The following is a 15,139-nucleotide window of genomic DNA, read 5'->3' as shown; positions in this document are numbered from 1 at the left end:
CACATCGCCTGTTAACTCTTTGGATTACTTTTGAAATCTTTAGATCATGAAGACAAAAAGCATCAAATGTTTTTCGGATATTCTAGTGCTGGGTATGTTGTAGCTATGACGCTCTAAGGACACCAGCAGTAATTCTAGGTGGAAGTCATAGCTCTTATTGGATCAACTGAAAAAGTTGGGAAAATGGACAAAATTGTTTGTACACAGGGAGAGTTTGTGCATGGTTTGGAGGATTTCTTTTTAAAGCTGCCTTTCTTGAAGTAAAACAAATTCCAAATAGTTTTCTGCTGAAACAGTAGCTGTTAAAGGCCCAGAAGTTCTCAAAGTACGCATCTCTGGCAATCACGATGTTATTGAAATTAGTGAGGACCAGCTGATATTTCCAGCATCATCAATGCTTTGCATGACAACTTGTATAATGAGCTTTGCATGTACGTTTTGTTGCTTGTTAATAATTTTCAAGAAGTAACAAAACTCTGAAGTTAGGTTTTGTGGAACATTCTGTGAGAAATGTTTGTTTATCCTATATCTCCCCAGTCTATTAACTTGTTTGTTTAAATTCAAATGGATACGATGATATGCAGATTCTGGCATGTACTACGTAGGTAAACTTTTTGCTTTGTTTCCACAGTTGTAAAATCTGAAGTGTTTATACATATATAAAATCTCAGTCACGTGCAGAATTGAAATTTGTTTTTAAGAGCCACTTTTTACAGTAGTTTAATATTTGAAATTAAATTAAACTTCTTTAGGCAACAACAATAAACTTTTCCTTAGGTGATTTCTGGTTGTATTTGATTTTCTTTTAGAGAATCAACATTAAAAAAAGAAATTGATGAAGAGAGAGCATCTTTACAAAAATCCATCAGTGTTACTAGTGCCTTGATCACACAGAAGGATGAAGAACTGGAGAAGCTCAGAAACGAGGTACAATTTTGAAGATGCGGTGGTCAGGCTGCTAGATGCTCTGCTTTTGTAAGCCTGTTGTTTTAGGAAGTGTCTGACTTGGTGTGATTGCTGCTGAAGAGTTGGCTAATTCTCTTTTTACTTGAGCATAGTTAAACCTTAGAATTAAATCCTGAGATATCTGTGCCTAGTTCAGGTGACTGCTGACCTATTTTGGGTGGCTGTTTAGCCCTTACTGCTAAGAATGTTCCGCTGGTGTTTTGACTTCGCTCTGGACGGCCTAAACGTTCTCTCATAATTCTTGCAGATCACAGTGCTCCGTGGAGAAAATGCTTCTGCAAAAACCTTGCAGTCAGTAGTTAAGTCTCTGGAGTCTGATAAGTTGAAGCTTGAGGAAAAGGTGAAGAACTTGGAGCAAAAACTCAAGGAAAACAAGAAACAGCCTTTAACTGTAACTAGCTCCTCAGGTAAGAGAGCGCTGTTTCCTCTCTCTGTGCTTTCAGCTTTAATCGTCTTGTATATTTTCACGTCTTTCGTGTCAACTGTAAACCAAATAGTTAAAAGGAAGCCTAACTGATGTAACTTCTGATAAATATGGCTTTCCTCTTGTAGATCCCCTGCAAGATTTGAATGAAGGGAATCTGACTAACTGTAAAACATGAAAGCTACTGACATTACCAGTTCACCTCATTTATACTAGGTGCGGGGGCAATTTGACCTGAAATGAAACATGCATAAACCCTTCCAAAATGTTATCCCTTCCATGGTGTAGATTTTCTGTTCAAGAGGCTTCCTTAGATCGATTTTGGATTTTCGTCTTGTAGTTGCAAAGTAACTTGCAGACATCACAACAAAATCACCTACCTGACCACAGGACTGGGAATCCAACATTTTAGACGCTCATTCATTCCTTACGCTGAGCTTCATAAGCTCTGTACTACTACAGTCTCGTCTTTGCAACAGAAAGGAGAGTTTCCCTGCAGATTTGTGAACTACAGAAATACATAAATTTCTGTATTTAAATAAATAATGTGCAGTATTGAATAAGCTTCTGTAATGCACTGGTCAAAAAAAAAACGTCCAGAAAAGCTCACACTATTTCTGTCTCTGACTAAGCCATTGTATGCTTCATAATTTAGGTTACTGGTTATTTATTATCTTCCTTTTTTATATTATTATTTTAAGGTGACACTGCCACTAATCTACTTCAAGATGAAGGTGCAAAGGAGAGTCAGGTATTTGGTCTGAAATATCAGCATATTAGAACAGCAATGTGTCTTTAGCAAGCAGAGTGAAATATTTTTTCAAAGACGGTTCCTATCAAATTTTATACATCAGGATTATAATGGGCTGATTTTCTTTCCCCTTCTGTTCCTGAGGGGGAATATTAATGTCAGGAAACATTAAGGATTAAGTGATGAGCCATACTGGAGAAATAGTTTAGGCTGTAGGGGTGTGAGGAAGCAAGCAGGAAAGCAGGATGCTTTAGCCAGAGTGGCAAGTTTTGATCCACAGCCCCTTGGCGAGGTGCAGCCCAGCAGAGCTCGCTCGTAGGGCTCCGCAGGTTTGTCCTTTCCAAAGGCTTCACGGACACGGAGGAGGAGCGAGCTGCGGCCTGTGGAAATGTGGTGCTTGCCATCTTGGAGAAAGGGGCTATCCAAGTGCTGGTGCCAGTTCCAAGCTTCTGCAGTTGAAAACATTTATCTTTGCTATTTTTAACTGCAGAACTTGCTCAGAATTTGAGTTGGCAGCAATGGGGTAAGGAATTTGCTTAGTTAGAATATACTTGGTAACATATTTAGGAGAAACATCTATGAAAGAGTATGATTATCATGAAGAACATGTAAAGTGCTGCTGAGCAACAGGCTGCCTGTGACAACGAATGCCTAGGAAACAAGGTTATAATAACAGCACTTGCTGCTTATTAAAAGTTCTTGTTAGATCACTGATGTCAGTTACTTGGATAAAAGTGTTCTTCCTAGTAACATAGTCTATGCAGAGATCAGAAGTAGTATAACTAACATACTAACCACCTTTTTGTTTTCTTTTTTTGTTTTGTTTTTTTCCTCCTCCTTGCATCCCTTGCATTCATCTGCTGCTGGCAACGCTTTCTTCCAATCAGCACATGGTTTGTTCTGCTTCTCAGCTTCTTTTATTTTTATTTGCTATGTTAATTTCCTGTGCGCTACTTGACCACTTGCCTTTCAGCCTTGGGACAGCTTGTGCAATGCTTGTGCAGTGCTGCCCTGCTGATCTCTGTGCCTCTGTCTGTGGCTCAAACTTGCTTTGGGAGACGTGTTTGGAGAGAATGTGCGCGCTGCACTGTCCCACTGCCCCCTCCAGGATAGCCCCAAGTAATATCCCTGGTGTAGCCGCTAGAACGGCAGGTTCAAAGAAACACAGACGCTGTTCCGATTGGGATTATACAGCTTGCTTTTATGTTTATAATGCAGCATTAAAAAAAAGAAATTGATCTATCGGTGGTGGGTGGAGACCCAGCGACGCCTGGCAGGCATGTTGGCCGTTGGGTGGAACTAGTTAGCTCCCTGGACAGAAATTGTACGGAGGGTCTCAAAGGTTCTTTGGGAAATTCTTCATCATTCCTGCCCCCCATTCTCTCGGTCTCCCCACATCCTCTCTGTAATACCACGTTCTAATGGTCAGAATTAATGTGGATATGTACATGTCATTTTGAGGGGCATTTCTTTGCTTGTTTTCTCTGGAAGTGCAGTCCTAAACCTGCTGACTGTCCTTGTTCTTGAACGTCGTAGATTGACTTCCTCAATTCAGTGATAGTCGATCTGCAAAGGAAGAATGAAGAACTGAAGCTGAAGGTGCAGACAATGTGTGAAGCAGCCCTCAATGGCAATGAAGAGGAGCTAATTAATTATGACAGGTATAAATCTTAAAGGAAAACTCACTTGGTTTGTGTTTCAGAAGCTGTTGCTAGCAGTCAGTTCTGTCACCTGCAGTTGTGAAGGACAAACGTTAACTTTCTTGTGAATTTAGGGTGATTGAATCCAGCCTTCCGTTAGGTCCATTACTACTGTGAATCTGGTGGTGAAAAAACTCTGCATTTCTGTGATAAACACTGGTGTATCTTCTCATGTTTGCTGTCAGTCTTGGTTCCCCTTTCCAGACTCAGTAAAAGTCTTTGCTTTTAAGAGGCTAGTAGCTGCTTTGGGATGTGGGGATCCAGTTCAGTGAAAAACAACTCAAGCCTACTTGAAATATTCTAACTTTAGATCTCTTCTATAAAAAACATTTTTACCAGTTTACTTTTGCTTTTAATAATATTTATATCTGTGGATACGTTTACACAAAAAGAGGCAGTTTGTTTAGTAAATGCCACAGCATGGGGGAATCTGGGGTACTGCAGGAGGTGTCAGAAGATTTTCAGAAGCGTATTTGTAATTTCTCATCGTTATTGTTGACCACTGTGGTGTTTTCTTGGTTTTAATAATTATGAGATAGCTGATTGTGCGAGGCAGGGGAGTAGGCCAGTATCCTGCATGACTTGTGCTGCTACTGATCTTGCAGTGAGGAAGAAAGCCAATCCAAGAAGAAGCCTCGCCTCTTCTGCGATATCTGCGATTGCTTCGATCTTCATGACACTGAAGACTGTCCGACCCAGGCACAGATGTCTGATGACCCTCCCCATTCAACCCACCATGGCAGCAGGAAAGAAGAGCGCCCCTATTGCGATATTTGTGAGGTGTTCGGGCACTGGACAACCAATTGCAATGATGACGAGACCTTCTGATGCAATTCAAGGCCAGGAGAACGAACTGTTTGTACGCACTAACTGGACGATTTATACCACCAGCATTTGTGTGTGCAGATGTCAGGAAAAGGGACAGTGTTTCTTGACCCTTCGCTCCCGTTCTCCTCACCCTTCCACTCCAGAATCGATAAATATTTTGCTCTTCCACTAATAAATACCTTATTCCCCTTTAATAAACTTAAGTGAAATATAAATAAATGGTTTAACAAATGATTTTATGCTGTTTCTTCCCAGCTTTTGGGTTTGTATGATCTCTAACAAGATCCGCCCCCCTACCCTTGCATCTATTGATGGGAAAACATGTATAGAAGAGTGCTGCAGTTATGTTAAAGCTTATTTAAATACCTTAAAGTTATGCTGTTAATTTTCATATTTGCACTAAACCATTAAGGCTGCATTTGTACATGTAGATTTTTATGCTTTTTTGACACTGGAATGGGTTGAGAAATAATTCATCTTTATTTTCATTTACTCATTAACTATTTTATTGCGCTTTGGTCAATGAACGTGAGCTCAGTGCACTACCCCGATGGCCGTAGTGCCTTGTTTTCAGTTTGACTACAGTGTGAAATGCAAAAAATCATGAAGCAGGTAAGAAGACGTAAGCTACTGTGGGGACTTCTGTGGAAACCGTGTATGCCGTGCACAGCCCAAGCGGTGTGTGACAAACCCCTTTTTGCTTTTTTTTTTTTCCAGCTTCTCTATAGTGTGCGCGTGCGAGTTGTGCGTGTGTGTGTGTGTATATACGTATATATATTAAAATTATATTTTGGAAAAAAAATGCGTTGTGCTGCGTGTCTTTCTGGGAGGTGCCGGGGGGAGAAGCGCGCTCCCGCGCTGCAGCGGGGCCGCCGGGCCGCGGGGGGGCGCTGCGCTCTGCGCGCTGCGGCCGGCGCCGCTGTGTCACGTGGGCGGGGCGGGGCGGGGCGGGGGCGGCGATGGCGGCGCACCTGAGCTCGGGGCGCGTGAACCTGACGGCGCTGCGCGAGGCCGGGCGCCGGGAGCTCCGCGAGTTCCTCGACAAGTGCGCGGGCTCCAAGGTGAGCGGCGGCCGGGCCTCCCCTCTCCTCCCTTCCCCGCCCCGTCCCCGTCCGGGGCCTGCCGCGGCCTCCGCCGCCCGCGAAGCTGCCGGGAGCGGCGCGGCGCGGCCCTTGCTGCGGCGGAGGCGCCGTTTCCTCGGCCCCGCGGCGCAGCGACCGCCCTGTGTGCTCCCTGCAGGCCATAGTGTGGGACGAGTACCTGACGGGGCCCTTCGGCTTGATCGCGCAGTACTCCCTCCTGAAGGTAATCGCCCGGCGCCGCGGGGAGGCCGCCTGAGGGGCTCCCGGGCCCGAGGGGCCCCGTGTCTACGGGGGGGTGCGGAAATCTGCGGGCAGCGGGTATTGGGGAGCCGCCTTGTAACCCGCGCGACCAGAGCTGGTGGGTGCTTAAAAGCAGAGGAATGAAAACGGTCTTTAAGGAGACATGGTGCCTCCGGGAACGTCCCCTGCGCGATTTGACTTCCCAGCTCCCAGCGGGTTGCGCGGAGCATCCCGCGTTAATACAGCGGTGCAGTGAATTAGACCTGCGTAGCCCGCGCCGGGAAGCGGAGGGGGAGCGCTGTGCTGCTTCCTGCTAAAGCCGAGCGGCGATGGGATGGCTGGGGAGCTTCTGCTGATTTATTCTCTTTTGAAAACGGTGTTCAAAACCAAGGAGGTGCCTGCAGTTGAATAACGCCCTGGTCTCTTTGTAGGAACATGAGGTGGAAAAGATGTTCACCCTCAAGCCAGGCCGTCTGCCCCAGGCTGATGTCAAGAATATCATTTTCTTCGTTAGGCCCAAGCTAGAGTTAATGGATATAATTACAGACAATGTGCTCAGGTACAGATAATGCTTAACAGAAAGCCTGCAGCTGTGGAGGGGCTGGCTCGCGGTTCCCTTCCCAAGAACCCTGTCTCGCGTTCCCACTGAGGGAAGCGACGAGTTTGGCTGTGAACCTGCCACGTGATTTGCCCTGCTGGAGCTTGGAATGGGGAACTGTGTGCACATGCTGGCACTGCGCTGCAGCCGCTTCCGGGGCTCCAGACACCCTGGGAAGGGAGAGGGGATTTTCACTGGGGTGAGAGCTGCAGAGGGAAATCTGTACATTCCTTTTAATTAGCTGTAATGAGTCGTGCTTTGAATGACCCTCCTTTTGAGAACTGCAGGAAAGTGAGGCTGCCTTGACCTGGTTTCATGCCTGTGGCTCTGGGCACGTGTGGCTAGGTACAAAACACTTTGAAATAAAAAGTTAGGAATGAAAGTTGATAATAATAACCAGGCGTGGCATTCTTCCTTTGTGTTCAGTGCCCCTAGCCTACGGTCTGTGTCGTGCTGCTAAGCAGCGTAGCTGAGTTACCGTTTGCTGTGCCCTGCCTGTGACTCTTCCAGGGAAGACAGAGGCCGTTCTCCCCAGAGGGACTTCCACATCCTGTTTGTGCCGCGGCGCAGCCTGCTTTGTGAGCAGTGGCTGAAGGAGCAAGGCGTGCTGGGATCCTTCATCCACCGAGAGCAGTACAGCCTCGACTTGATACCCTTTGATGGAGACCTGCTGTCCATGGAGTCCGAGAGCGCATTCAAGGTAAGTGCTTGTCTCATCTTCAAGGAAAAACACTTTGTATCCGGCTGTCGGTGTCCGACAGAGAGGCTCTCAACATGTTTTTCAGTTATTCACACAGCAATTAAAGGCCTTGCAGAGGTGTGGTTTGATTCTGAGTGCTAGTGAGTCAGAACTTCTCAGTTCATTTCCCAACTAAACCTAGAGGGAAGAATCATTTCACCAAGCTGTATCTTAGCTATAAATTTCTGCTGTTGTTTTCACAAATTGAACATTCATAAGGCTTAAAATATTTAAGTTGTTACAAAGAACTGGTGTAGTTTCCGTCAGCATGCTGCAGAAGAGCCATGTGCAATGGTTACTGTTTTGCACTAAGCTGTACTGAGAATTAACAACTGTCACATACCAACTGTGAACCCCGTTTACTCAGAATGTTTCACTTGGGGACAGAAATGTTTGAGAGACTTTCTTTGGCCATCTCAACCTTATCAAGTCAAGCCAAGAGGACGTGTCATGGCTTGTTGCTGCTTGTCAGCCACTGTCGTGAGGTGCCGTGCTCTCAGATTGGCCTAATTAGAGGGAGAGGCTCTCTGCAGTCGCTTTCTGGCTTTATTACTCCACTCCGTCAAGCTGGGAGCAGTGTGTGTGGTCAGAAAATATTACAATGGTTTGATTAAATGATTAATACACTAACAGCACCTGCAGTTAAGGTCCATATTTGTCAATGGCCATAGTTTTTTTTCTCCTAGCCTATGTCTCTTCTGAACTATTCACATGGACCACATTCGACTGTGAAAGCATCTCTGTCAGATCGATTCCATTGGGAATCCTTCTCATTGTTTAGGAATGTTACTTGGAGAGTGACCAGACAAGTCTGTACCATGCAGCGAAGGGGCTGATGACACTGCAGGCTCTCTACGGAACCATCCCTCAGATCTTTGGAAAGGGGGAGTGTGCCCGGGTAAGGCAAATGCTGCTGCTTGATCTAGTTCTTCGGAACTGCTTGGGGCATGTGTGGTTAACTGACATCTGTGAGGTTTTTTGAATCCAGCCATGGACCCTTCTTGTCATACTGGAATTTCAGGAGCATGTCCAGCAGGTCTTTGTCATCTCTGGCCAAAACAATCTTTGCTGTTCCATAAACCTCGCTGTCAGGAGGATTTATCCGATTTCCTATATCTTACTCTTAGTTATACCACTATGCTTTCAGCAACTTGTCTTTCTGTGGAGTTTAACACTTAGCTGCTCTGTTTGCATCAGAAAGGCTGAACAAAGAGGGAGATGTGCAACCTACTGCTCATGCCTTATCTTTTTCATCTCTCCATATAAGTCACTCATCCTCTTTTTCTCCTCTCTGATCAACCTACAGTTTAATTACTACCTTTTGTAATTAGGGAGTGGCTTGAGAGGAAACCAGTGCCTTAGCCACAGTTGTCGCTGTTGTGCTAAGCTAGTAGAGAAGGCCTTGGTTTGTGTCTGCTTGTCCTGCTCCCCTCCTGTCAGTCAGTTTGTACCTCTTGCCCTTCCTTTACACAAGACTCTTTACAACAAGATATTTGCATGAGTACCTGCTCGTAGAGCCTAGAAATCTCTGTTGGGGCCTGCACCATAACCAGACCAATGTGGTTTATTTTCAGCACGTGGCTAATATGATGATCAGGATGAAGCGTGAGTTCCCTGGAAGCCAGAACTCAATATTTCCTGTCTTCGATACCCTCTTGTTGCTGGACCGTAACGTTGATCTGTTGACACCTTTAGCTACGCAGCTGACGTATGAAGGGCTGATTGATGAAATCTATGGAATTCAGAACAGTGAGTACTGCACATCCAAGGGGGAGAAGCCTCTGGTGTGCTGAAGCAGGCTGCAGTGTGTCAAGTGGATTTCTGCTTCCACTATGTGACAGTGATGTTGGAATAGCTCACTTGAAATTAGTAGGGGGATGGGTCAGACACTTGATTTAGCAATCCCAAGCTAGAGTCCATCAAGATGAGCTTTGCTCCTCTTTTTACGTAGGAAGAGGAGTTGGGTGCAGCGCATGTTATTGAATGTGAATATTTTGGATGTCAGCTGGGTGCAAACATGGTGACAGAGAACACACAGTGTGGGAGTAGAAATTTTAGTGTACGCCTTCACCCTCCAGCCTGGATTGTTCATGTTGTGCCACACTGAGGGAAAGGGAAGAGTTTGTGAAATGCCATTCAGGATTCTCCCCCTTTCTTTGGGAGAGTAGGAAAAGAACTCCAAGGGGCATTTACAGCTTTTAATTCCCCCTGCTGTACTGATGACTAGCTGGAAGGCTGCATCTGAACCTCTTTGGAAGCAGGATAGTGAGTGCTTGGATTCTGATACTTGTGTACATATTTCTGATACCTGTGTGTGTAGGTCTGTGGGTTCCCCTGTGAGTACAGGAGACTGTCCTTAATTCCCACACACCAAGTTGTTATTAAGGCTTTTATGTTGGCTTTGCTGCTCAGAACTGTCTCCAGATCAGAGGACAAGTTTCATGCTCTGCTTTCCTTAACTTCTTGTGGTGAAATTCCAGTTCTTATGGAAGTTATTTCTCTGCATTTGATAGCTTATGTGAAACTCCCTCCTGAGAAGTTTGCCCCAAAGAAGCAGGGTGAGGGTGGCAAAGATCTCCCCACAGAACCCAAGAAGCTCCAGCTGAATTCTGCTGAAGAGCTGTATGCGGAAATCCGCGACAAGAACTTCAATGCTGTGGGGTCAGTGCTGAGCAAGAAAGCCAAGATCATCTCAGCAGCCTTTGAGGTGAGACCTGTATCTGACCATGCATCCCTTGGGCATTCTTGTCGTCAGGTGCAGACATGGTCTGTGTTCAGTGGGGCTGCAATTGGCAGCTCGAGCTGCTGCCATGGAATAATCCCCCAGCCAGAGAAAACAAAGATAGTCCTCAGAAGTCCCTCCAGTCTGTTCCCCTGTCCTGGCACGACATCAGCTCCACTTCAACTGTTCTGAGTAGGTGCTGGTCAAATCTCCTCTTAAGAAATGTAATGCAGATCCTCTGCTGTCCCCAGACCTCTGTTCTGGGGCTTTTGCTGTCCTCAAAGGTAGCCTAAACTGCATTTCTGCTGTGTGAGCCCACAGTTCCCTGAATAGGAATTGCTTTTTTCGGTCTGCAGAATAGTTAGATGCTGCTTACGTCTGCAAGAGGCCAAAAGTTAATTTTAGCATACTGATCCATTTCTCTTTATTGCTGTTGTTACCTGTTAACTGAAAGTTGCTTGTCCCTTTGTTATTCCCTGAGGATGGAGAGAGAAGGCTTTAAGAAATTAAACTCCAGAATGCATATTCATAGAGTATTATGGCTGGCATTAAAAACACTAGGAACGTGGAAGACCCAACTGTCTTACAGGAGGCTTAACCTCTAAACCGATGCTCAAATGTTACCTTAGACAAACTGGAGAATGCTGTGGGGCGTGTTTGTGGGTTTGTTTGGAAACATCATATTGATAATTCATGAAGAGACAGAGATTACACATCTGTGGTTTCAGACTACATGGTGATTCTCAAGACATATTGTTGTATTGATTTTTTTTTTTTTCTTTGCATCTTCACTTCTGCCACATTTAAGACAAGGTAGTGGTACCTTAACTCAAATGGAGTGTGCTTAGGCTCATCTCCTAGCAAATGTGTATTATTGCAATATTAGTGTTGAAGGCTTTAAGGCTGGATTACTCATAATGGTTGTTAAGAAAAGAAATTTAAGAAATTGTCAGAGGTAATAGGTGATAATGAAACAGCAGCATATTGGCAACAGAGGACTTCTTAAACTGCAGGCTTCATTATTATCACTCTCCTGCCTGTACTTGCCCATTTCAGTCCTTCACACATAAGTCAAATTATTATTTTTATTCCAAGTTGCAGCAAGAGCCAAGTAGCCCAAATGAAATACAGACCTCTGGGCTGCTCTGACAGCTGAAGTCTGCATTGTGCTTCATCGGACAATTGCTCAAAACCTGGGATAGTGTTACAGCCAAGTACAGTGAATGGCGGGCTCCTCCTCTTGAGAGAGATGCAAATCCTGCTATTCCTCCGCACCTTTGAATACTGCTTTGAGGGGAAATGTGCCCTCTTCTCTGACTGCATTTGCCTAAAGCTCCACATTTACTGGCAGCTGGCGAAATAATTCATCTTTGCATGCAAAAGGTAGAGTTTTGCTGGTTGGGAAACTGAGGAACAGATAGTGATGGAGGAAGTCAGATAAAGGTGGAGAAAAGTGTTTGGCAATTCTGGTATAATGGAAAAAAACAATGTAATGCTGAGATCCTCCCTCCTGTTGTACTATGTGCTAGCTCCTCTAATTTTCAAAGTGCAGTTATAGGTAATGCTGTGATTTTAGTGGGCACTTAAATTATTTTTTCTGAAAGGTCAAACATCTCTAACAATATCTGTTGTTGCAAAAAAATAGTTTTGTATACTGCTGTTCACATATTTTCCCTTTCTGTAATTTAAGCAGTGAGTAAAGAACTTTTGTGCAATGAAATGATCTAGCTGATGTGTGGCTAATTATACTGAACAAGATCTAATCTAGGTGATGAATTTCTTTAGGAAAGACACCACGCTAAAACCGTTGGAGAGATTAAGCAGTTTGTCTCACAGTTGCCACACATGCAGGCAGCAAGGAGTTCCCTAGCAAACCACACCTCAATTGCAGAACTCATCAAAGACATCACCAGTGAGTACTCATTGAATAGTCTGATTTGAGTGTGTCTACATGCAAGACTGCTTGCTCAATATCGTTCAACTTTCCAAAGACTGGCTTTGTTCCCACTGGTACATCTCTGCTGAAAATGATAAATGTAGAAAATAAGCTGTCAGTTGCTAATATATTGATTTTTATTCTTTACCCTTAAGCATCAGAAGATTTCTTTGATAATTTAACAGTGGAACAAGAGTTCATGTCTGGAATAGACACAGACAAGGTAAGTAGATCTTGTGATTCTTGCTTTTTTTTCCTCTTTTTTTAAATGTTTCTTGAGGGGAGGGGAGGGTCTTCCCTCCTCCCCTTTTTTTTTTTTCAAGAGCAAGAGTGGAAACACCTGATCTGGATAGTGTCCTTCCAGTGTCAAAGTTGTGAGTTCTTGTGTGGGTCTCCTCGTGCATTTACAGAAGTCTTTTCCAAGAGACATGCGTCGCTGAACCTACTTGGAGGCGTTGCCATACTGTGTGCTCTGCCAGGCTCCAGTTACGTATCACTGCCTGTAGCGCAGGAGTACACAGCTTGAGGGCTGTGACCTGTACAGTGGCACTACGTGCTGTGAGGGCTCACTGAAAAATTCAAGACCATTATCAGAACTTTTTCAGTGCATCAAACACAGTCTAGCTATTGATTGTGGAATCAACAGACCTTAGAAAGATGCTAGGTGGAACCAGTGCTATATCACCATTCGAAAGATGGTCTTAAGCTGCCTGGAAAGCAGCTGCACCCCCTTTCTTGCTATTTTTTTTTTTGCATGGTAAAACTAGGTAAAACTAGATCTTTCTTTCCAGGTCTGCTAGGCACTTTAGCAAAACTTTGGCTAACAGCTTATGTATTTTTTTTTTCCCATAGGTTAACAATTATATTGAAGACTGCATTGCTCAAAAACATCCATTAATCAAGATCTTGCGTCTCGTTTGCTTGCAATCTGTATGTAACAGTGGACTGAAGCAGAAGGTTCTGGACCACTATAAAAAAGAGATTATCCAGGTTGGGCTATAACTTTTGGATTGTTAAATTTCAGATAAAATCTACATTAAAACCATAATGCTACAGCGCATGCATTCTAGACAGCTACATGTGTAGCCCTAGTGTGTTCAGTGTGACTACAGATGTGTACGGATGCAGAACTGGGACTTGTTTGGGCTGACAACTGTGACATAGTAGGTGCCTATATTTGTCTTACAACATCTAGGTACAGAAAGAGGTTTGTATCATTGCATGCTTTGCTGTCATCATTTAAATGCTCTAAATGGGATACAGTCTAGAAAAGTCTTAACCAAAAATTTCTCTTTAAACTAACACCTTTGCCCTTTTTATCTGAAAGCTACACTTTATGATGTTTGTTGTCTCAGCATAATGCATGAAAATGTTTTTAAGTGTTTATTTCTACTCTGCACATTTGTAAATTCACAGTGAGTTACCTTCATGAGTTAAGATGAATCTGCTCAGTGATTTCAGGGACAATGCCATTGGAATCATCATTTTGGGGAACCATCATGGTGAATATCTAGATTTCAGAACAACTGCATTACTGAATTTTGCTAGTTTGTATTGTGAGGGGGGAAGTAGGCATTTTGTACAACACTTAGTCTAATGCTTGTTGTTGAACAGGTGGGCATGGTATTAAAGGCAAATTTTTCATGTTGCAGACTTATGGCTATGAACATATATTGACCTTAAACAACTTGGAAAAGGCTGGACTCTTGAAATCTCAGACAAGTGGTAGGAATAACTATCCTACGATCAGGAAAACCCTACGCTTATGGATGGATGATGTTAATGAACAGGTAAACATACACTTTAGCTTCCGGTCAGCTTATGCAGTGAACACTACATCTAACAATACAGGATTATGTGCAGCAGGAAAACCGCCGTACTGTTGTTTAATTTTTATGGTGCTTTGCTTTCCGGCATGAAGTAGCACTCACCTGCTTCTTGCATTTCCTCTCTCTCTCTCTCTCTCTCTCTCTCAGAATCCTAACGATATCTCCTACGTGTACAGTGGCTATGCTCCGCTGAGCGTGCGCCTGGCACAGCTACTGGCTCGGCCAGGGTGGCGGAGCATAGAAGAGGTTTTAAAGATGCTGCCAGGTCCCCATTTTGAGGAGAGGCAGCAGTTACCTACTGGCCTTCAGAAAAAGCGTAAGTTTTGTTGTTTCCCCATTTTTAAAAGAAACATGCATCTTTTTTAGGCTGGGATGAGGCAAACAAGCATCAGGGCTGGCAGAGCCTGGGCATCTACCTCATCTGCTTGTCCCACAATATTAGATCTGCCTAGCCTGTTCTTGACAGATAGTTTCCTGACTTCTTTAAAACTGCCAGTGACCTATTCAGCCTATTAATGAACAGCACCATGTGTATTTAAAATGCATCTTTATAATATAGAGCTGTAGATATATTTAACTTCTCATCAGAGTACTAAAATAATCACTAACCTTACACTGAGATTTTAATAAGTAACATTACAAAGGTCAACATCACTCTCATAGTACTAAGCCTGAGGAGACAGATGCACATCCTGAAAAGAAACTACAGAGCTGGGAATATAGCTTGCATATCTGGGCCCTAGTCTGGTACTCTGCCCAGTAGGTTTCTCCTCTAATTCAGCTGCTATCTTTATTTTAGGACATTTTGAGTTTGACTGACAGGCAAAGGATAGGAAACATTAAAATAAAACTAAGTCTGTAAATCTCTTTGAATACACAGGTCAACATGGTGAGAACCGAGTCACTCTGGTGTTCTTCCTGGGAGGTGTGACATATGCAGAAATAGCCGCACTGAGATTTCTGTCTCAGATGGAAGATGGAGGCACAGAATATGTCATTGCCACTACAAAACTGATCAATGGAACAAGCTGGATCAAATCCCTGATGGAAAAACTGGAGCCTGCCCCTTTCTAGGGTCTGTGGCAAGAGACTGTAAAACTGAGAGGCCATGTGTGATACAGGCACATGGGTCTCTGGTCTTCTGGCACGGCTGCTTAGACATCAGAGAAACATGATGGTGGAAGAGACTCTCCTGAGACCAGGTCATGATGCAGTTACCCTCATTCCTCTCCACACTCTGGTGTTGCTGCTTGTTGTGGAACTTCCTTACGGACGAGCAGTGCTGAAAGGCACTTTCAATGAAATAAACAATAGGAGAAAGAGA

The 15,139-nt window shown here is 44.1% G+C and overlaps 2 protein-coding genes across 3 annotated transcripts in view; both read left to right on the top strand.

Moving 5' to 3' along the window:
• Positions 1-5,471, top strand: part of CLIP1 (CAP-Gly domain containing linker protein 1) — an 81,127-nt gene extending 75,656 nt beyond the window's left edge. The window contains exons 24-29 of one of the 2 annotated variants that reach the window (XM_067307009.1): positions 810-927; positions 1,214-1,373; positions 2,092-2,136; positions 2,171-2,181; positions 3,678-3,802; positions 4,447-5,471. In XM_067307009.1, coding sequence (XP_067163110.1) covers positions 810-927; positions 1,214-1,373; positions 2,092-2,136; positions 2,171-2,181; positions 3,678-3,802; positions 4,447-4,669 — 682 coding nt within the window. In that variant the 3' untranslated portion in view covers positions 4,670-5,471. Of the gene's footprint in view, positions 1-809; positions 928-1,213; positions 1,374-2,091; positions 2,142-2,170; positions 2,182-3,677; positions 3,803-4,446 lie in introns of both variants that reach the window. The other variant, XM_067307010.1, reaches the window with a different exon arrangement.
• Positions 5,472-5,628: 157 nt separating this feature from the next.
• On the top strand, positions 5,629-15,139 carry VPS33A (VPS33A core subunit of CORVET and HOPS complexes). Its single transcript, XM_067306765.1, has 13 exons — positions 5,629-5,730; positions 5,909-5,974; positions 6,423-6,550; positions 7,100-7,289; positions 8,110-8,226; positions 8,903-9,077; positions 9,842-10,035; positions 11,836-11,962; positions 12,142-12,209; positions 12,839-12,976; positions 13,639-13,776; positions 13,963-14,131; positions 14,696-15,139. The coding sequence occupies exons 1-13, from the start codon at positions 5,629-5,631 to the stop codon at positions 14,887-14,889; spliced, it is 1,806 nt and encodes a 601-aa protein (XP_067162866.1). The 3' UTR covers positions 14,890-15,139.

This window comes from Apteryx mantelli, chromosome 17 (assembly GCF_036417845.1).
Source record: "Apteryx mantelli isolate bAptMan1 chromosome 17, bAptMan1.hap1, whole genome shotgun sequence".
NCBI classification, from domain to species: Eukaryota; Metazoa; Chordata; class Aves; order Apterygiformes; family Apterygidae; genus Apteryx; species Apteryx mantelli.
This window is presented reverse-complemented; position numbering and strand designations above follow the sequence as displayed.

What these genes read in the sequence shown, in the direction of transcription:
- VPS33A (XM_067306765.1), top strand. Translation starts at nt 5,629, where the DNA reads ATGGCGGCGCACCTGAGCTCGGGGCGCGTGAACCTGACGGCGCTGCGC. An exon ending in AGTCCGAGAGCGCATTCAAG is followed by an intron (nt 7,290 to 8,109) that starts GTAAGTGCTTGT and finishes CTCATTGTTTAG; the next exon opens with GAATGTTACTTGGAGAGTGA. An exon ending in TGGATGATGTTAATGAACAG is followed by an intron (nt 13,777 to 13,962) that starts GTAAACATACAC and finishes TCTCTCTCTCAG; the next exon opens with AATCCTAACGATATCTCCTA.